We start from the raw sequence: 22,559 nt of genomic DNA on the forward strand, positions 1-22,559 counted from the left end.
ACCTTATTTCTTCTGGCATAAAATATTGCGGCTGCCTGAACATAACACTATAAATGTTATGTATAGCAAAGAATTGGAAAATTCAATGAAAAAGATCACTTAAAAAGTCATGTAATAAAGAAATCTAACTTTTTAAAATTTAAGCCTAATTACTTAGTGCAGGAGTGACTTGGCAGAGATCCAAAAGATTCTTCAGATGTCCCCCTCTACTCTGAGGCAATTTCCAGTAACCCCTGCTTTCGCCCATTAATACATATGTATCCAAAGTGCAAAAAGAAGGAATTTGTTAAAAAAAAAAAAAAAAAAAAGACTCTACTTTCCCATTGCAATGTTAAGCATATACATAAAACATTGCCACCAGCTTTCACTTTTTAGATGGGCTACTTTTTCAGCTGGGCGGTAGGACACCAAAATAGGAAGAAGTCAATGTCATAGAGTATAAATAGTTGTGGCCAAAAACAATATTGCAGAAGAGCCAACAGGAGAAAGGCTCCCCAAATTGCAGCAGGAGTGACTTAATTCCACGTCTCCCTTCATAAAGACCTCACGGAAAACCACCATCAGGAAACAAAGAAGGGTGGAAGCAACCAGCACTCACATATGGACTTACAGTGTTTTCTTGGGTTTCTGAAACACATACACATATATTTAAACTCTCAGCTAGTATGGCAATGAAAATGAAACTGTTCTTTATGTATGTCACATAGAAAATGTTACCCAATAGGAAGACGGTCTTTTCTCAGATATGCTGAAAAACACTCATGAACACCTAGGCGGATTTTTAATTATATTTAATTTACTTATTATATTTGAGATAGAATTTGCCATTACATTACACAGCAAATCTAAAGGTAAACCTCACCTTAAACGTTGCAATGTGCTCCTATCATGATTCATTACACACAACCCAAAGGACCAGTAATTTCCCACCACACTAGTTAAAACGTTTTAGATCAGTGGGCTACACTGCATGGGGCACACACTTCACTTTCTGTATGTTTGCTAGACACTTCAAGATTGTTCTCCAGTGTTCGAAGTCAGTAAGTTTACCAAGATTCTGTAGCGGAACACACACGTACACACTCCTTAGGCATCAGCAGCATTTACAAAATGCAGGCAATCATAAAGTTATATAAGAAAAGCAGTCTCGCCTCTGAGGAATTAGTTCAGGCATACAAGAATCCAGGAAATCGCATATCCTCTATGCGAGGCTGGGTCACAGGAACTAGGTAAAGAAACAAAGCAAAGTACACTGGGAAACGAGGGCAGTAACAGCTGAAAAGATGCAGGCAACGCCACCAGCGGCATCTTCAAGCATTCTTTGGGAAGGGGAGTGTTTCTATACTGTTTCTAATGAGCCACTGCTGACCTAAGTAACGGTACAAGCTGAAACCAACACAGCCAGAAACGAAATCCACCATGTGGTAGACGAGACTAGGGGAGCAGCATGAATGGTCCACAGGCTAGGGGTGCAGAAGCTGTCACACACCCTGGGACTCGCGCACACCCTGGCGCTGCCACCTGCTTTCTATTTCCTCGGGGAGGGCCGGTGACGCGTGAGACCGAGAAGCACCAAAGGCAGGAATCCTGAAATCTGTGATTTCTAAACCCCGAGCCAAAAAACGGTCCGTAGGGCCCGTCCCCCGCAGCTGGGCGACTCTTCCCCACGCGGCGCGCGACCCGCGAGGTGGAAGGGTGAGAACTTCCAGGCGGCCAAACGAGGACCAGGAGACAAGTGGGGAGCGGGAAGTGCCTAGTCCGAATGCAGGGAGGCCGGGGTCGCGGTGCCACCACAGTGTGAAGGTAGGCTGGGGGCGGGGCCGCGCGGAGCCCAACAGCCAGGGGCCAAGCAGGGGAATCCCCCCGGGGCGAGGGCGGGCACGGGCGAAGAGGGACGCCCCGGCCGCTACCTGCTGCTGGATCTTCCCGTCCTCCGTGACGACCCAGTGCGTGGTGGCGAAGGCCCCTCGTGCCGCCACACTCAGCAAGGTTGAAAGGCTGAGGAGCCAGCCTGGGCCGGAGCAAGGCGGCAGCTCGTACCGGCCACGGACCCCTACTGCCACCGCCATCTTGCCCCCCCGGCCGGGCCACTCACACCGGAAGCGGAAGCTAGTCTCCGGCGCCTGCCATCTTGGAAAGGTCGGCGCTGGAGGAGGAGCAGGAGGAGGAGTCGAGAGGCGTCGCTCGCTGATTATCAGGTTTCCTCCTCCTGGGTTTGGGCGGCCAGGAAGCGCGACATTCGGCTCTTCTCCCAGCTTGGCTTCAGGGATGGAGACCACTTTTTAGTTATTGTTTTTCTGTGGGTGGTTCGATCTCGGAGCGTGGGAACCGGAAGGAGAGAAAAGCAGTGGCCTAGGTGGAGCTTAAGCAGAAGTGAGAGGAGTCAGTTTTGTTGTTTTTTAAATCTTTGATTTTTCATTTTATTTCTGGTAAATAGTTGGGGAACAAAAGGTGTGCTTTCGAACCACCTATGGGAAGAGAGGTGTTGTTTTTCTTCTTAAAGTCTCACAATACTGGAAGCTTCAGAATGGAGACGGTTGTTAGTCTAGCGCACCGCTGTCCGGTAATGCGAGCCACGTGTGCAGTGTAAAATATAGAGGGAAGTAATCCTACTAGTACATTTTATTTAGCTCAAAATACACAAAATATAAATTCAATGTGGTCGGTACACATCATTGAGGTAGTTTCCTTTTTTTTTTTTTTTTTCCACTAAGTGTTGGAAATCGGTATTTTACACTGACAGCTTATCTAGTCATAGATAGCCGCATGTGCCTACAGTACTGGTCAGCACACGTCTAAGCTAGAGGTCTAGGTCTGGAGACCAGAAGCATTGGCATCACCTGGGAGCTTTTAGACATGCACATTATCGGCTCTTCTCCCTCTCCCCTGCGACCTGCCGAATCAGACTACATTTTAGCAACAGCCTCAGGTGACTGGTATACATATTAAAGTTTGAGACCCACTTCCCTCTAGTGAACCAGCAGGCAGGCAGATGACAAGCTTGGCTGCCAGCTTCTTGCTAGATAGGTCATTTTAGGTCTTTCAAGATTGTCCTCTGTGTTTGTTATTTAAGATTGGTATGCTTTTGGTTTTCTCCTTGGGAAAAGAAGGATGAAAATATTGTTTAACCGCTTCCCTACACAAGTGTATGCGGGAGAGCAATTGCTAAGTGTTTAAATACCACACTATAGAAATATAGAAACAACCACAGCATTGGTTTTTTCATGTTGTTGTTTTTTCTTCATTCCAGGAACAGCTTTACTTAAAGACCTGAAGACTGAACATTCATTTCATTAAAAATATATGGCTTATTTGCTTTTTGCCTGGTACTCTGATAGTCTCTGGGTTTGGAAATGTCACCATTGAGCAGTGTGCAATATAGTGAGATATTATTGGCAGGCTAACAATTAAAATACAGGATAATGGGGGTGTATGAAGGCATATGTACAGGAGAGAGCAACCAACCAGGTGAAAAAAGGCTTGGAGCTCAGGTACTGGTTCAGGCAGAATAATAAGTGAAAGGTGAAGTCAGCCGGGCTCGGTGGCTCACGCCTGTAATCCCAGCAGTTTGGGAGGCCGAGGTGGGTGGATCACGAGGTCAGGAGTTCGACCTGGCCAAGATGGTGAAACCCCGTCTCTACTAAAAATACAAAAATTAGCCGGGCGTGGTGGTGGGCGCCTGTAATCCCAGCTACTCAGGAGGCTGAGGCAGAGAATTGCTTGAACACTAGGAGGAGGGGATTGCAGTGAGCCGAGATCACACCACTGCACTCCAGCCTGGGAAACAGAGCGAGAATCCGTCTCAAGAAAAGAAAAGGTGAAGTCAGTGGCATGTTGTAAGAATTTCTTTCTTAGAGTTTAGACATAGGCAACAGGGAGTGTTTCAGAATTTTATTTTATTGTTTGTTTATTTTTTTGAGACGGAGTCTCGCTCTGTCGCCCAGGCTGGAGTGCTGGAGTGCAGTGGCACGATCTTGGTTCACTGCAAGCTCCGCCTCCCGGGTTCACGCCATTCTCCTGCCTCAGCCTTCCGAGTAGCTGGGACTACAGGCGCCCGCCGCTACGCCCGGCTAATTGTTTGTATTTTTTAGTAGAGACGGGGTTTCGCTGTGTTAGCCAGGATGGTCTCGATCTCCTGACCTCGTGATCTGCCGCCCTCCTTGGCCTCCCAGAGTGCTGGGATTACAGGCGTGAGCCACCGCGCCCAGCCTCAGAATTTTAAAATAGAGAAGTGGCAAATGATGGAATCCCTTTGGTCTCAGCATCTTACTTTGGGGGCATAGAGGTCAACCCTCTTTCTTGTGTATAAAGCTGACATCATCATCATCATCTAACATTTCTTGAGTGTTTAATACATGCTGGTTCCTGTACATGCATAGTTCCTATTAATCATCACAACTTGCCGAGCTCTGGCTAGTTAAGTAAGTTGGCCAAGATCGTATTGCTAAGTGGTAGAGCTCAGGTTTGGACTCAGAGCCACCTGACTCTAGATCTGAGAACCTGAAAATGAATGAAGGATAGTGAGGAATTTGAGAAAGTCCCCAGCATCACATATTTTGCTATCAGTAATTTCGTCGACCTTCACAAGTTAACCTCTAAAGGGGTGGAATTACAGCTTCTATAGCTTTATTATACCACCTACCTATTTTCTGTAGATAACTCTTATCTTTTGAGATCCTGTATTAGTTTTCTAATGCTGTGTAACAATTGCCACAAACTTAGCTTAACACATTATCTGACAGTTTCCTTGGGGCAAGAGTCTTCTGGTGTGGTGTGACTGAGTTCTCTGCTCAGTGTCACAAGGCTCATATTAAGGCTTCAATCTCATCTAAGGCTTGGGGGTCCTCAGTCAAGCTCATTCTTCAAGTCCATGGCAGAATTCAATGTATTGCGAATGTAGGACTGAGGGCTCCATTTTGTTACTGGCTGCTGATTGTGGCCATTAACAAACACTGAGGCTACCCACAATTTTCTGCCATGTGGCTCTCACAATGGCAGTTATTCCTTGAAGGCAAGCAGGAGAATATTTCCACTGCTGAAATCTCTTGAATTCCTCTATCTCTAAGCCCAGACTTAAAGGGCTCATGTGAGTTGATAAGGTCTATCTGAATAATATCCCTTTTTATTAACCTCAGATCAACTGGTTAGTAACTTTAATGCCGTCTGCAAAAATTTTGTTTGCCATATAACATTATCTTAGTCCATTTTGCGTTGTTATAACAGAATACCTAAAGCTGGGCAATTTATAAAGAAAAGAGGTTTAATTGGCTTATGATTCTGGTGGCTGAAAAGTCCAAGATTGGGCAGCTGCATCTGGTAAGGGCCTCACACTGCTTCCACTTAGGGAGGAAAGCAGAAGGGGAGTGGGTGTGCATAGAGATCACATGTTAAGAGAAGCAGCAAGAGAGAGAAATCAAGAAAGCCAAACTCTTTTAACAACCCACGCTTATGAGAACTAATTCATTCCTGAGACAGCAAGAACTCACCCCTGCACCCTGCCCCACCGTGAGGGCATTAATCTGTTCATGACAGATCCACTCCCAGAAACCTCCCCATCTCCCAACAGTGCCACATTGGGTACCAAATTTCAACATGAGTTTTGGTGGGCCCTAAGCACATCCAAACCTATAATCACAGGAGTGATATCGTATTCATGTTTTCCCCACACAGTCAAGTTAGGAAATTTCCCCCTTTTCTACTCTATTAAGGTGAAATAGACAAAAACTGTATATATTTAGTGTACAACATGATGTTTTAATATATGTAGGGGAGATTTTATGAGGTTAAGGACCATTGGGGATCATCTTAGAATTTTGCCTACCACAGATCCTGACTGCCAAGTACCATTCTTCTAGTCTTTCACTGAACTGTTTTAAGTATCACAGACTAATTTAGACATACTTTTGCTCCTGTTCCCTGCCTAAAATCCTTTCCTCATGCTGCTTTCTCAAATCTATTTAAGATACAGTTGAAATCCTAGCCTGCAAAAATGTCTGTCAACTTGTTTGCTGCCTCTGAATTCTGTAGCAGTAACATGACAATACTATGCTGCTGTGTGATATTATTTTATAAACTTTGAACACCCAAACTTCAGTGGTTCTTGCAAAAGTTCTTAGTTCTAATATGGTGAGACAGAACACTCAAACAGTAAGTCAGGCAAAGCAAATTTTTTACGAATAGGCAGCAAAGATACACAGAAATGGAGGATCCATGGTTAGCTGATCCCATGGCTCAGGAAAGCTGCCCTGGGCAGATAGATAGAGCCTCATCTGCATATACCCCATGTTGCAGCACAGATGAGGGACTCCAAAAACACTTTGGGTTTTATACCCTGGATATGACTGAGATTGCTGAGTACAAGTGTTGCAGAACATCCTGTTTTAGGAAAAATGAGGACACGGCCCAGGTTGTTCTGGAAGCTTCCTCCTTATCTCAGAATGTTGCATTCTCAGTACATTCTGCCTGAAAATTGCAAGCAAGTGGGGGAAGAGTTGGCATGGCCAAGGCCATCCAGGGACGTGTCATCTTGCAATTCTTTACCTACACTAGCAACTGAGGGCAGGAAGCATTTCCTATACTAACATTTTTATCTTCCTTGGAGCTTCTGTACAAAATAGTTACAGGTTTTTAGCTCCCCCAAATGTAGCATTCCCATTTTGTGTGAATAAAACAGTTAAACATCTTAACCTAAATAAAATTGTTCCTACTAATTTTCTACATCCAGTTCACTTGTCCCCGTTCTTTTATTCTGTTGTTCTGATGTTTCTTTTTTCATTATACTTTTCCTTAGATGAAACTTACAGAAATACAGGATGGCAGTTGACAAAATTGCTGATATCCCAAATTGTGATTCAATTCTTAGTTCAACAAATGATAGGCAAGCCCCTAACTGCATGTAATTTAGTCTTTGAACATATTTTAGCAAATAGGTCTTTTATTTACTATCACTATAAATCATAGAATTCTTGAAGTTATTAATTAGAATTCATTCTGTTGATAGAATGAATGATCTTTCTGGATTAACTTCTTCCCTTGGGCCACCTTACCTGAAAATTGCAAAGGATTTACATACTGCCTATTCCTTAGAGAAAATATTTAAGATATAAATACTCCTAGGGAGGAGGGTAACACTCTGGCTTACATTCTGTTATCTTTTGCTTTATAATAAAACCAACATAAGTCTTAGAGGTTTAAATTTTAATTCTTAAAACATGATTTATTATTTTTCAGTTTGTTGGTCTCAGCTGGGTGGTTCTTCTGCCAACTCCTGGTGTTAGCTGGGGTCACTCTTAAGGCTGCATTCAACTAGGAGCTCAGCTGAGGCTGAAATGTTCCAAACTGGCTCCAACACGTCTGGTGCTTTAGTTGGAGTGATTGAAATGGCTGGGGGTAGCTGGGCCTCTCTCAGACAAGGTAGTTACACAGGCTTCTTACAGGGTAGCTCAGGGTGCTGAAAGAATAAAAGGAAGCTGCCAGGCTGTCAGAGGGTCAAGGCCCCAGAAGTGGCAAAGCATCACTTATGCATTCTTCTGATTAAGGAAAGTAACAAGCTTAGCCCAAATTCAAGTGTGGATGGAAACAGACTCATCTTGATAGAAGCAGCAGCATGTTTGAATAGGAATGGAATTATTGGCATCCTACTACATATAATTAAGTCTTTAAGAGCAATTTTGAATTGATGGGAAGCAGGGTCGGGGGGAACAGGTTGGAAAGGAGCCTGGTTATAGCAAGAGGGCTTTACTTGTGTAACTCCTCAACATCAATATGCACAGTGAGTGAAGAGGATTTTTTAAAGGGAGGTAGAGGATACCTAATATAGTAATTTCATTTAGAAATCATTTGTCAAATAGATCAGGGAGTCTGAAGTATGAGGGCTACCACGGATGAGACCAAGGATTCAAACTCACAGTGACACTAGGGCTGCTCTGAGGATAGCAAGATAGTCATCTTAGGTTTTTATTGATACGTTAGATTTTATATTAGCTTTAGTTTCCATCACACTGATTACAATGATCTCTCTCCTGCTGTCTTTTACCCACCTACTGAGGAAGCACATAATAGGTGGTCCTGTAACCAACTTGAGAGGAAAGGCATCCCAAGGAGGGTCAAATTTATTCAGACCTGAATCAGCCAGATAAATGGGCAGAATCAAGGAACCATGATTTTCCAGAGGGAAAATGCCCTAATGTTAGAAAGAGCATGGTGTTAACTGTCAGTTACTGGAAGCAGTTCACTATTGTAGTAGTGGATGAATTTAGGACTTCTGAGGTCAAGGTTAGGAATCTTAGAACTTGGAGATAGCCCATTCTGTAGCACAGCTTGGCACATTCTTAAAAGCCAGGAGTCCTGCAGATTTTGTTGCCTTGATCTCAAATGCTTTTCCTTGAGGTCTTCACGAGGCTGGCTTGGTATCATTATCCAGGTCTCAGCTCAAATCAATCACTCAGAGGCTTTTTTCTGACCATTCTTTCTATACTAGCTGAAGCACAATAGAATGCTTCAGTATCCTTATAGCACTTACTACTCTGGTACAGGCTTAAGTTTGTCAGGATCTGCATAAGAGTATGTAAATTCCATGAGTTTGCCTGTTTTGTTCACTACTATATCCTCTAGGCTTAAAACAGTGCCTTCAACTTACTAAGAGCTGAAAGCTTACTATGTACAAAACACTGTTCTGGATGTTTGGGATTATGAATCAACAACATGCAAAAATCTTTACTTTTGTTGCATTTTAGCCACATTATATTCTAGCAGTAGGGGACAGATAGGATTGAGGTTAGCTTCGAGGACGTGAAAAAGGAGTTAGATGTGTGGATATAAGGAACAGTGACTAGAGGGGACAGCTAGCTAATGCAAGGGCTGTAAGGCAGGAGGATGTCTTTGGCCTGCATGAAGCTAACTGGCTGAGGCAGAGTGAACAAGGGTAAGAATAGCAGCTGAGGTCAGAATTAAAAGCCATGGTAATGTTTTTGATTATTATTTTGAAATGGGGAGCCAGTGAACAATTTCTGGCAGAAAATTAGATGTCTCTTTGCTGCTGTGTTTCGAGCAGATTGTAGAGAGTTAAGCGTAACAGCAGGGAGATCAATTAGGAGGTTATTATGAAACTCCAGGCAAGAAATAATGGGGATACAAATTTGGCATTCCTTAGCTATAGGCCTGGAAGACCAGGCATGGTGGCTCATGCCTGTAATCCCAGCACTTTGGGAGGCCGAGGCTGGTGGATCACCTGATGTCGGGAGTTCGAGACCAGCCTCACCAACACGGTGAAACCCCATCTCTGCTAAAAATACAAAAAACTAGCTGGGCTTGGTGGCAGACACCAATAATCCCAGCTACTTGGGAGGCTGAGGCAGGAGAATCGCTTGAACCTGGGAGGTGGTGGTTGCTGTGAGCCGAGATCACACCACTGCACTCCAGCCTGGGCGACAAGAGCGAAACTCTGTCTCAAAAAAAAAAAAAAGCTGTAGGCCTGGATGTGATCACCTTATCCTGATCCACTTAAAATCTGACTTTCCCACACTCACAACCATCCTTGTTGCTACTTCAGGAACACTTTCATAAAGGCTGGCAGTTAAATTACTAAGTTCCAACTTGCTTTGCACATTATCTGAAGATAGAAATGATTTATTTAATGATGATTCGGCAATTATCTAATGTTTTGCTTTGGTTAAAAAAAAAACACACACACACAAATTCTTTTTTTCAGGTTATATTAGCTCCTAAAAATAAATTCAAATCAGAACTTTGAAGGATCAAAATTAAAGATAATTTACCAAATTGATGACTGAACTCCTTATAGGCCGAGCATGGTGGCTCACGCCTATAATCCCAGCACTTTGGGAGGCCAAGGCGGGCGGATCACGTGGTCAGGAGATCGAGACCATCCTGGCTAACACAGTGAAATCCCGTCTCTACTAAAAATACAAAAAATTAGCCAGGCGTGGTGGTGGGCACCTGTAGTCCCAGCTACTTGGGAGGCTGAGGCAGGAGAATGGCATGAACCCGGGAGGTGGAGCTTGCAGTGAGCCAAGATCGTGCCACTGTACTCCAGCCTGGGCGACAAAGCAAGGCTCTGTCTCAAAAAAAAAAAAAATAAAATAAATAAAGACTGAACTCCTTGAAGGTAGAGAGCAGTTCTTGTCCATCTTTATATTTTCAGCCTATTGGCACAGTAGAAGCAATCAATAAGTGTTAATGAATATCCAAGAATCTGAAGTTACCATAATTATAACACATCAAGACACAAAACAAAATTACAAAAGGAAATTTATTTCAAAAGCATAAGGGGACATTTACATTTAAACAAGGTGATAAACAGGTGTCTTGCAAAAGAAAAAAAAATCCATGGCATTAAGTTTTTCATTCAAATTCGGAAGCAAAAATAACCTAACTTGTGCACTATTGCCTTAGGAAAGGGAAGGGGAAGGGTGAGGGATAAGTGAACAGTCAACTCAGTATCAAACTTGAGAAAGTAAAGTCACTTCTGTGCAGTTTTGAGTTTACAAATATGCTTATAAAGAGGAAAAGTGGTAAAATTATAGTTAATGTTCAAATTTATTTAGTTGTAGTCTCAATACAATTTCTGTACTTGAAATGGCTTTGGGCCACTGGCTGATCTATCTCTGAGGTCCAGATTAGCTGGTCGTTTTCAAATGGCAATTTTATATTCCTTTGTTCAGATTCCAAGGGAGTTTAGGTTCAGCTCATGGTCTTTAGGAATGTTTAGAGATTATTGCCACCACTCCATAGCCAAGCTGACCAACTTTTGCTCACTTGTATCATTCTAGTCTTTCAAAACTATTTTCCCCATACACATGTGCAGTAATTCTAATAAAGGAGTTTTGCCTCCTCTGCAGTGTAGAGGTAATGGTAATGAAGACACCTGCATTGGAATCACAAACTATTCCTCAAAAAAATACATCAGACTACTAGAAATGTCATTTAGGCAGCTGATTTGAATAGCAAACTTGGGGAGGGAAGATTAACTGTGAAACAAAAATATACAAAACATTCAAATGCAGAACAAAGGGTCTATGCTACTAAAAATGCCCATGACATTAAACACTCCACAAACCCCCCATCTGTCTGTTGTTTTAACCTAAAAATTCTATTGGCTAACTTATACAATAATTTTGATTAATAACCTGAGAAGTTAAAATCTTGAAAGTGGCAAAAGCAAACCGAGAGAGCATCCCTTACTTATTGGTACCATGTTATCAAGTCACTTTTTCTGGGTAGCCCTGGTTATTAAATCTCCAAATTCTAAATTATACTATCTCTTCCTGTAGAAACCTGTATGTACATCAAATTCAGTATTTTGGTTGTATTTCACCAATAGCAACTCCAATTTATCTTTGAAAATGCAGTCTTTATTTTTAGTTTTAAATAACAATAATCATGTAAGTGCAACTGACTTAGAATCCCTTGCTAGTGGGAGTAAAAACCTAAATAACAAGTTAACGGATTCAGCCTCAAAAGGATAATCACCGTGTCAGACTACCCGTTCCTGGAATTTAAAAAGTGATTTATGTTGTGTAGTCAAGTTTCACAGCATGCATATATATATATACACACACACACACACACATATATGCTTATGTATGTATGTATATTATACATACACATTTCTATTCAAATAGTAAGATTCCATATTCAAAAGTTTGTATCACAATATATGGAAAAGAATTAAGTAAGCAGTGCAAAGCAACTTACTTTCTCCTAAAAATGTAATGTCATTCCTATATTTTAAGAAAGCTATGTAAGTATTTTGCTTTTATGACACTAGGTAGGAATGCTGCACCACTGCCCAGCAGCTTTATTAAACAATTAAAACAAAATGTTAAGATTGACCATTACTCTTCTCCATATATTGGGCAAAAAACTAAGAGGGAAGAGGAAAATCAGTAACCTTTCAAAACTGATGATCTTTATCAGCAGAACTAGACTGAATTTCATTACATTTTAGAATGAACAGCTCTCAACAACAAATTATCAAGATGTTTAAAAGTAAAAGATTCACAAGTTGAAGTCTGAATAATGATACTGCAAAAACAAGTCAAGATTGCAGACAAAGCATCCAAAAATATCACTGTGGTTTTACCTTGGACACAACCATGGTCTGTTACAAAAGTAGATCATACATACAAAGGTATAAAGAACATTAAGTTTTTAGCTGAAGGCAGCAGTCTGTTTAAAGGGACATCCCCGGCAATCCAATGAGTAGTAGAATTTAAGTATATTAAGCTCATGACAATGCTGAAGAATGCTGATGTCTTATTCAGTAGAGTCTTCCCCGACTACGATTTCCTCGTGTGCCCCAACCTCGGCCACCTCTACTTCCCCTGAAGGCTCCTCTCTGCTCTACGAAAAAGCGAACAAGGGTTTAGGTCTTGCTTAGGATTTCATGGTACAGCAAACGCAGAAGAAATGTAGCTCATAACTCTGAATACAGCAGTAGGCCCTATAAGAACAGAACTAATATTCTGCTGTTCCATCTACAAATTTAGCCTGCCTATAAAACAAGAGCAACATATATACTGAAGTACATAAGGCAAGGTACCAACTACATTTGTGATAGTTGCTTAATTAAATGTATCCCAGTAACAAAGTCGTTTCAAGGTGATGTTATGATAACTACACTTTTTTTTGGAGGGTCTTGCTGTGTTGTTCAGGCTTGAGTGCAGTGGTGCGTTCACAGTTCAGTTCACCATAACACTGAACTGGACTAGTGATCTTTCTGCCTCAGACTCCCCAGTAGCTAGGTCTACAGATGCACACCACGTTTTTTTTTTTTCTTTCTTTCTTTCTTTTTGTAGCGACGGGGTCTCATTATGTTGCCAGGTGGATCTCAAATTGCGGGCTTCAAGGGATCGATCGTCCTGCCTCAATGCTGGGACTACAGGTGTGAGCCACTATGCCCTGCCTGTACACTTTTTAAAAAACTTAATTCTTCAAATTCACAAATAATAATTCTACATATTCATGGGGTAGCATATTTTGGTACAAAGAATGTATAGTTATCAGCTCAGGGTAACAAGCATATCCATCATCTCAAACACCTATAATTTCTTTTTTTTTTTTTTTTTTTTTGAGACGGAGTCTCGCTCTGTCGCCCAGGCTGGAGTGCAGTGGCCTGATCTCAGCTCACTGCAAGCTCCGCCTCCCGGGTTCACGCCATTCTCCTGCCTCAGCCTCCCGAGTAGCTGGGACTACAGGCGCCCGCCACCTCGCCCGGCTAGTTTTTTGTAGTTTTAGTAGAGACGGGGTTTCACTGTGTTCACCAGGATGGTCTCGATCTCCTGACCTCGTGATCCACCCGTCTCGGCCTCCCAAAGTGCTGGGATTACAGGCTTGAGCCACCGCGCCCGGCCTTCAAACACCTATAATTTCTTTGTGTTGGGAACATTCATTATCCTATTTGAAAGTATATATAGTCATGCTATAGTGGTACAGAACACTAAGACTTATTCCTATATTATTTTGCATTCTCCCTCAAATCTCTCCCTATCCCTTCCTTCCCCCTATCTTCTCAGCCTATAGTATGTGCTATCCTACTTTTTACTTCTATAGGATTAACTTTTTAAAACTTCCACAAGTAAGAACATGCATTAATTTTCCATTGCTGGCTTATTTCACCTACTATAAAGTCCTCCAGTTCCTTCCATGTTGCTGCAAATGAAAGGACTTTTTTTTTTTTTTTTTTTTTTTTTATGGCTGGATAGTATCCCATTGTGTATAATACCACATCTTGTTTATCCATTCATCTGCGGATGCACCTGTTGATTCTGGGTTGATTCCACATCTTGGCCAATGAATAGTGCTACAATGAACATGGGGGTGCAAATGTCTGACTTTTAATCATATTTACATGATTTACATATGATTAAATATGTAAATGAGAAACCTCTTCACTGAACTTCAAACTTCCTCATTGTGGTTTTGATATGCATTACCCTGATGCTTAGTAATGTTTAGAATTTTTTCATACATTGGCCATTTGTATGTCTTCTTTTGAGAAATGTCTGTTCAGATCATTTGCCCATTTTAAATCTACATTTGTTTTGCTATTAAGATGTTTGAGTATCTTCTATATTCTGAATATTAATCCTCCGTTGGATGAGGAGGTTACAAATATTTTCTCCCATTCTGTAAGTTGTCTTTTCACTGCTGATAGTTTCCTTTGCTGCACAGAAGCTTTTTAATTTGATATGATCCCACTGGTTTATGTTTTTGTTGCCTGTGCCTTTAGGTCTTAGTCTTAAAATCTTTTCCCAAACCAATGTCCTGAAGTGCTTCTCCTGTTTTCTCTTATGGTAGTTTTATTGTTTTAGGTCTTACATTTAGGTCTTTGATCCATTTTGAGTTGATTTTTGTACAGGGTGGGAGGTGGGGATCTAGTTTCATTCTTCTGCATATGGATACCCAGTTTTCTCAGCACGATTTATTGAAGAGACTATCCCTTTTTTTTGTCCTTCCAATGAGTGTTCTTGCTACCTTTGTAAAAAATCAGTTGGCTTTCTGGTTCTCTGTTCTGTTCCATTGGTCTGTATCTACTTTTATGCCAGTATCATGCCGTTTTGGTTACTACATCTTTGATTTATATTTTGAGATCTGGTAGTATGATAAATCCAGCTCTGTTCTTTTTGCTCAGGATTGCTTTGGCTATTTGGGGTCTTGTGGGTCTATATAAATTTTCAGAATTTTTTTTGGTGGCAATTTCCCTGAAGAATGTCATTGTTATTTTGATAGAAGTTGTATTGAATCTGGAGATCACTTTGGGTAGCATGGTCATTTAAAATATATTGATTCCTCTAGTTGATGAGTATGGAGTGTCTTTCAATTTGTTTGTATCCCCTTCCATTTCTCTCATCAGTGTTTTATAGTTTTCCTTGTATAGAAACCTCTTCCAGGCCGAGCGCAGTGGCTCACGCCTGTAATCCCAGCACTTTGGGAGGCCAAGGCGGGTGGATCATGAGATCAGGAGATCGAGACTATTCTGGCTAACACGGTGAAACCCTGTCTCTACTAAAAATACAAAAAATTAGCCGGGCGTGGTGGCGGGCACCTGTAATCCCAGCTACTCAGGAGGCTGAAGCAGGCGAATGGCCTGAACCCGGGAGGTGGAGCTTGCAGTGCGCCGAGATGGCGCCACTGCACTCCAGCCTGGGCGACAGAGTGAGACTCTGTCTCAAAAAAAAAAAAAAAAAAAAAAAAAGGAAGAAACCTTTTCCATTCTTGGTTAATTTATTCCTAGATTTTTTTTCATAGCTATTATAAATGGGATTACCTTGATTTCTTTTTCGGCTAGTTCATTGTTCATGCATAGAAATGCTACTGATTTTTGTATACTAATTTTGTATCTTCTAACTTTTCTAAATTTATCAGTTCTATGAGTTTTTTGGTAGAATCTTTAGTTTTTTTTTTTTTTTTTTTTAAATATATATATAACATCATGTCGTCTGCAAAGAGAAACAATTTGACTTCTTTCCAGTTTGGATGGCCTTTATTTCTTTCTCTTGTCTACCTGCTCTGGCTATGACTTCGGTAACAACTTCTTAGTTCTTTATTTTATTGTCTATCATTACTAAAGGTAACTTATATAACTATGAAAAATAAATTATCAATTTCGAAAATCAGGTTAGACTAAAAAATGTCCCTCTGAATGCAATAAATATGCAATTTTTGTTTTGATCACAGTATTTCACGCAACTGGACACACACAAATGTAGATCTAAATGCTGAGTTTTTTTCACTGCTTTACCAGCTACATAAGCTTCTCAAAGTACTGCCAAAAAGGTGCTATGTGTGTATGTGCATCTGAGTGGGTTTCAGCTACTGATATAAACTAAGCATATCTTTTGCTGAAAAATCAAGTCACTTGTGTTATACAGTAGAACAAGTCTCTCTGATCCATTGGTCAGTCACTTTTAGAGCCACAAAGGTGTCGTCCCCGTGAAGAAAACTGATTGAAGTTATCAGCAAGGCTGGACTTTTAATCATATGTAAATGAGATCAAATCTTTTCATTAACTTCTAAACTTCCTCATTATAGCAATCTTGTTAGCAGCAATAGAGAGAGCTTGGTTTTGCTATTTTTGATCCACAATCTTGGAGGCTTGAAAAATACCTTTTCAGTCAATATTGCAATAAATTATTTTGCCATTATGTCTTATTAGGGCGATGTCTTGATGTCTTTTTTTACCCCCCTTTCTGCAGAAAGAAAAGTAATTCAATTCTAAGACAGGAAACTCACTGGACCTTTCCCCGATTTGGCTAATATTTATCTGCATAATAGAATGGGTCTGATTCAAAGTCACCTTCTTATGCCATGACACATTTTTACAAGTTGATTAGTATGCAAACCATTTGAAAATGAAATCATTATGTTTATTATTCTAGTGAACACATTCAGAAAATCAGAGGTGGTTTCTCCAAGGGCAAGAAGCTCCCAGAGACAGACGCAGTAACTATGGGGGCATTAAAGTAGTGCAGTAGCCTTTTGTGGGCCATGACTTCTACATTTTTGACTGTTCAGACTTACAGCCACCTGTGCAGATGCCTGCACATTTCACCCTACCATACTCATTATTCACACCAACACACTTAACACTGTCATAGATACCATTATTAGCTTTAAGCTAAAAGACTACTACAATCCACTCTTTCAATTTTAGTATGAATTTGGATTACACTCTATTCAGCTGTACCTAATGAGGAAATTAAATACACTGTATGAAGGTACTATTTGACGTAGTTATCTTTTCTATATTGGCTAATGCTTTTTTACCTCCAATTGATACAGCCATTTCTATAGTACAGAGATTCACCAAATTTTCTTCTTTTTGAAGAGCTTCATCCTAAAAATACTTCTGCATTTTCATGATCTTTTCAATGGTTTCAAGCTTACATTTTTTTTTTAACTCACTGCTCAGTTTAATTTAACTCAGTTTAAATTAAACTTTAAGGATTATTTTTATATTCCAAAAAGTAAAGAACACAAGTCACAAAATGTAGAACATTTAGTACTTTTAGGTTACTGGGAAACTTTGTGCACTGGAAGGAAAACTAAACGTGGGTATATGTTTATGAATGCACTGGGAAGTTGAACTAATTTGTGAGAACCAATACCATGTTTGTAAAGCAAAAAACAGAGATACTGGTTAGTAAAGCAATAAACTTGGATACTGAGAACTACTTTCATTTCAATAGGTGAAATAAAGTCAAGCAAATGCTTCAAATTTTGTTGTGAGAATACCGATGACCTGATCACATTAAATTCTCAAATGTAAAATAATTGCAGAAATTCATTGTTCTTTCCAATAAGAAGAGTCAGATTTTAGTTTGCTTTTGCATGTTTACTTTGCTTTGCCCTTCTGTTATTTTGAAGACTGGGAATAACTGAAGTAGTGACTCCTGGATTTTTGTCTTGAGTAAAACTTTGCTTATGTTTTTCACATTGACAGTTTTTTTTGTTTCTTTTTAAAAAACATTGTATACAATCTAAAGTGTCAGATTTTTCACATTCTTTTTCCACAACCATTATATCACCTGATTCTCACTATTGAGCAGGCAATGAATTTCACACAATAGAATCCTCATGTAAAATCAAATTGACTTGCCCAATAAAAAGGAGTACAATTCTTATATTGCCACAGCTCTTGATTACTCTCATTAAAGCCACATTCTCCCAGTATGTGAGATAACTGTTGATTTTAAGAACGGTACTGTTAGACACATTAAATCATACAAGTGACAGAGAACAATGTGATTCAACCAAGTAACAGAGAATCCTTTCCCCTTACAAAATACTTTCACAAATATTGTTATTAGAAGGCTGTAAAAGCTGTTACCTCATTTTCAGATAAGAGGCAAGGAGATGCACATTTACATACTGTTATGTAAGTAAAAGATTTCAGTGATCATCCTTAAAGATGTCTCAGAGTCTGGAGGGAAGGGGTTCATATTTCAGTCTAAAATTGGCTTTCTATAATCTGTTTACTCAAACACTAGAAGAATTCAACTGTTACAGAAGTAATTTACTGTTACAATTATCTCACCTTGGAAACAAAATTACAGGTATGGTTCAGAATCTACTTTTTTTTTTTTTAAATTTTAAGAGACAGGGTCTTGCTTGGTCACGCAGGCTGGAGTGCAGTGGCACCATCATAGCTTACAGCAGCTTTGGCTCCTGGGCTTCAGCGATCCTCCTGCCTCTTGCCTCCTGAGTAGCTGGGACTACAAGTGCGTGCCACCATACCCAGCTAATTTTTAAATTTTTTGTAGAAATGGGGTCTTGCTTTGTTTCCCCAGGCTGGCCTCAAACTCTTGGGCTCAAGTGATCCTCCCACCTCGGCCTCCCCAAAGCGTTGGGTTTACAGTTGTGAGCTACCACGCCTGCCTAAACTTTGTCTTCTTAAGCAAGGTAAGGAACTGACCTGATATTTCTCTCCATTCTTTTAAAAAAAAGATCCATGAGGAAATAAGCTAATGAGAGATAAACTTTACTTTTGATTCAGTAGCCATGGGAGAGGATGGACTGGTATGAAGCTCTCCTGGCTCTAATGGCTAAAGGGGAATAGGAAGCACTTATAGGAGGATTGCATTCTGGGTAGAGGGAGAGACTGCAATAGAACACATCTTCCTTGCTAGATGATGCCTGAACATCTGACTCCACTTCTGTGCCTTCTTTTCAACTAGCTACAGGAGATGGGAGTATAGGCAGCAAGCTGACAACGTCCAAGAAAGAGCATTCATACTATTATCTCTCAGAAGCTATACCCATCCCTGAGGCAGAATGCACAGAATGCCTTGCCTTGAAGCTGCAACTGGGAAAGCATGGAAAGAATGGTTCGGTCAACTTCTTTTGTTTCTGTTGGTTTCTCTGAATACAAGGGGCGTATTTTTCTTTAAGTGCTTACTGTTTAATGTTGCATGCTCAATACAGTGAGCCCACAAGGGTGAATGAGAGAGGAATGGGATAAATCGTTTCCTCAACAGCCCTAGTTCTCCAAGCTAATTCAGAAAAGTCATCGGATAGAACCATGACACTGTAAATAATTACTAATTAAAATAAAGTACAACACAATTTCTGCCTAATCTCCCATATTGCTTGTACCCAAACGGAAACGCTCACCATAATTAAAGTTGCCCAAATTGCTGCTATATTTCCCACTGGGAGGGTTATAAATCTGCCTGGCATCTCTTTTTGGTCCTGCTGAAGATTTCTTGGGTGGTGAACCTGAAGTTGTATCTTCACTGGCTCTCTTTTGCCTGTAACAATAGGAAGAACAGCAATTAAAAAACATTCTATTATGCCAAAATCTATCAATACATTTATAATTTAGCGTATCAGTTATGAAAGACATCCTAAAGAGGATAATCTCATCAGAAAAAAGGAATTAACATTTGATGTCATCAAATTAACCATAGTTTGGTTATGCAGACAATGTCAGAAGGCATTTACAAGGCTTTAAAATAATCTGAAATATGTAGCTTCACAGACTTACATGCAAGTGACTCACTTTACAAAACGTGTCAGAAAAAAATCGTTTTGTTACAGGAATACAAGTAAGGCCGAAAGTTCCAGGGTTGCCTCCCACCAGTTTATTTTACAAATATTGAAAGCAGCTTTTTATATGAATCATTTAACACTGCACCCTTTTGAACAGTAAATGTAACTACTGAATTAAGTTTTGATAATACTCAAATCTCTTTTAAATATATTTCTTACCCAATCTCAACCTTTTGTACAGGTTTCCAGGATAGTGTTACTGTGCTCTTATAAGAAGGAGGAATGTGGAAGAGATCCTGGAGAGACAAAAATCAGACAAGAATTCTAATGTATTTGTTGGTGGCAGGGAGTGGTGGTGAGGGTTGGAAACCAAGACAGATCTTAAAGATTAAATTTAGGAGACAGAGCTTACTGCAACAGAAAATTAAACAGAAACAATTTTGTTTACAAATCACGTCTATTACCTCATTAACATTGTGCACATAACAAACTGTAGTGTAGCTAATTTTTTTCTAAATGTCAGTATACATTTCAGGATAAAATATATCAATATTTATCCAGTTTAATAAACAAAGTCAGCAAATTTTGTTTTGGTTTGTTTTTGTACAGATGCAGTCACCATGGTGCTTTAAGGAAAATACAATGGTGCAATCTGCATGTGCTTTTGCAAATTTTTAAGTCGTTCAAAATTAGAAAAAAATCTAAAGCTTTACTGCCAGCACCATAGGTAAAGTAAAAACAAACAAAAAACCACTAAAGCTCTGGCTAATCATGTTTCCCCCTGCCCTAGGAAATATCTGTGAATTATTAATAAGGCAAAAAAAACCCTGTAAGATTTAAATACCGAATGATCAATGTGCTAGGAATGCAAATGTTTGCTGAATGTGTTAAAATAACCTGGAATTCAAATAATCTAACCTCATAATATCCTCACAACTGAATAAACCGCTAAACACATTTATTCTTAGTAATACTTCTTACCAGCTTTACCTTGATTTTTGTACATAGGTAAAATTAAATAAAAGTAAACTTTTCTCCCAGTTAAAATGAGTATACTAATAAAAAAAAATCCCTGGTATATAAACTTAAGTCCAGTGTACTATATAAATGTAGGGAATTGGCCAATGCAACATGCTTTGAATAAAAAATGCTTGAGATTTCTAACTGGAGTGATTTTGCATATTATAATATTAACTGAAAAAGGGACCACATGAAGAGGAAAGGGCAAATCTTCACTTATAAACATGTTAAATCTCAGATGACGACAGGAAAATGGTGTATAGTTTAGGGATTCATTAAAATAAAAATGAAGTTATGAAATTAGATGAGTCTGCCTGGTAGGTAAAGATTGCAAAAAATGTCAAGGATGGATTAAAACATACCTATGTTCTCCCTAAAACAAAAAATTTATGATGTCACATACTTCTACCCTACTTAAAAACATTTCAAGATTTTCAGGTAAGGCACCTGTGATATTATGTGATATATACAGTTTGCCCACTGTGTCCATGGTTCCTGCATCTGTGGATTCAAGCAACTGTGGATGGAAAATACTCATTAAAAAATTGCATAAAATTATAAAAAAGCAAAACTTGAATTTACTATGCTGAATCTTTGAGAATGAAGTGATGTGTAGGTACTGTATTAGGTATGTAAAAATAAAATTTAAGGTTCTCCCAAATGTATTACACCAAGGGGAGAAGTTAACTCTTGGAAACTGACTCATAACATGGCTGTTTTCTTCTCTGATGCATGACCGTTGCCTTCCTGACCTCTGTGTTGAGATTGCATGAACCAGAGTCTACTCTTTACTTAAACCTAGACTAAAAGAGGGAGATAGAGACCACTGTGACTATTACCTCTTTACAATAAAATGTTAATCCCTTTAGAGTGTAATCAATAGTAGCCAATCATATATCTATCTGTTAGCCTTTGTATGGAAAATGTCATTCTTTTTAGCACCTCAGTTTATGCCTGTATCAGTTTTTGCCCATATAAACAATCCTCATTTTTCTCCATGCCAGGAGCACTGACCAGCATTCTTTGATGTAATTCTGCTCGCAGATGGCCAATCTCATACTTCGTACCTGAATAAACTCTTTTGATTGGACCCTGGGACTTTTAATTATTTTAGGTTGCTAAGTATGATAAGTAATCTAGAGATGCTTTAAAGTATAGGGGACGGTTTGTGTAGGTTATATGCAAATACTATGCCATTTAATAAGGGTTAATCTGAGGGTTTTGGTATCCAGGGGGGCCTGCAACCAATCCCCCTTGGATACAGAAGGACTGTATTGACTGCATTTTGGTTTCTGTCCATGATTCCTGGCTTATAGCTCCAATAATTCTTGAAATTTCCTAAGTGACTAGAGCAATATGATTATCTTTTGCTAAAACATTTGGCCCTTTGTTACTGTTTCCTGAAAAGCTCCAGAGCAATAAAGGTGAAAGACAATCTTTTATTTTTAACAAGCATCTTTCAATCACACCTGAGTTTATATTAATAAGGTGATTTTTGAAAAGTCCCTAGATAACCACAGGATGGGGGAGGTGACTGCCTGGGGAACCTACCACATACTCTCAGGGTTGGAACTCAGTCCAGCTCCACCTCCAGGGAGGAGAGAGGGGCTGATTTAACACCAATAAAGGTCTATCTATCACTGATGGCCAATGATTTAATCAATCATGCCTATGTAATGGAGCTTCCATAAAAACAGAAAAGGACTGTGTGTGTGTGTGTATGTGTGTGTGTATGAGAGTGAGGGGGGTTGGGTGTTCCAGGACGGAATATGAACAAGAACACATCCATGTGCTGGGAGAGCAGTACGCCCCAACTCCATGGGGATGGAAACTCCTGCACTCAGGGCCCTTCAAGACCTCTCCCTATGTGTATCTTCATCTGGCTGTTCATATGTATCCTTTATAATAAACCAGTAAATGTAAGTAAGTGTTCCCCTGAGTTCTGTAAGCTGCTATAGCAGCTTAAGTTTGGTTAAATTGTGGGAACCCCCATTTATAGCCAGCCAATCAGAAGCATGGGTAAAACA

General features: G+C 39.9%; 2 protein-coding genes and 2 long non-coding RNA genes across 14 annotated transcripts in view; 2 read left to right on the top strand and 2 right to left on the bottom strand.

The window, feature by feature from the left end:
* The window catches only part of TTC17 (tetratricopeptide repeat domain 17), a 139,182-nt gene extending 137,089 nt beyond the window's left edge, over positions 1-2,093 (bottom strand). For all 7 annotated transcript variants that reach the window (XM_065528283.2, XM_065528282.2, XM_005578147.5 and 4 more), the window contains exon 1: positions 1,911-2,093. In XM_065528283.2, the coding sequence (XP_065384355.1) occupies positions 1,911-2,069 (159 nt within the window). In that variant the 5' untranslated portion in view covers positions 2,070-2,093. The remainder of the gene's footprint in view (positions 1-1,910) is intronic.
* Positions 1,524-21,622, top strand: LOC102142640 (uncharacterized). 2 transcript variants are annotated; one of them, XR_012423314.1, is made up of 3 exons: positions 1,524-1,803; positions 18,312-18,423; positions 18,699-21,622. It is a non-coding gene; the product is annotated as an uncharacterized lncRNA (long non-coding RNA). The 2 variants fall into 2 exon arrangements; XR_006692312.3 differs by lacking the exon at positions 1,524-1,803 and adding an exon at positions 2,129-2,198.
* LOC135967026 (uncharacterized) lies at positions 2,238-3,328 on the top strand. Of its 3 annotated transcripts, none has more exons than XR_012423315.1 (2): positions 2,238-2,373; positions 3,251-3,328. It is a non-coding gene; the product is annotated as an uncharacterized lncRNA (long non-coding RNA). The 3 variants fall into 3 exon arrangements; XR_012423316.1 differs by having other exon boundaries at positions 2,251-2,382; XR_010580819.2 differs by lacking the exon at positions 2,238-2,373 and adding an exon at positions 2,794-2,929.
* Positions 10,253-22,559, bottom strand: part of API5 (apoptosis inhibitor 5) — a 32,403-nt gene continuing 20,096 nt past the window's right edge. The window contains exons 12-14 of one of the 2 annotated variants that reach the window (XM_005578142.3): positions 19,732-19,808; positions 19,135-19,271; positions 10,253-12,358 (exon numbers count right to left, since the gene is read on the bottom strand). In XM_005578142.3, the coding sequence (XP_005578199.1) occupies positions 12,336-12,358; positions 19,135-19,271; positions 19,732-19,808 (237 nt within the window). In that variant the 3' untranslated portion in view covers positions 10,253-12,335. Of the gene's footprint in view, positions 12,364-19,134; positions 19,272-19,731; positions 19,809-22,559 lie in introns of both variants that reach the window. The other variant, XM_005578141.3, reaches the window with a different exon arrangement.

This window comes from Macaca fascicularis, chromosome 14 (assembly GCF_037993035.2).
Source record: "Macaca fascicularis isolate 582-1 chromosome 14, T2T-MFA8v1.1".
NCBI lineage: Eukaryota > Metazoa > Chordata > Mammalia > Primates > Cercopithecidae > Macaca > Macaca fascicularis.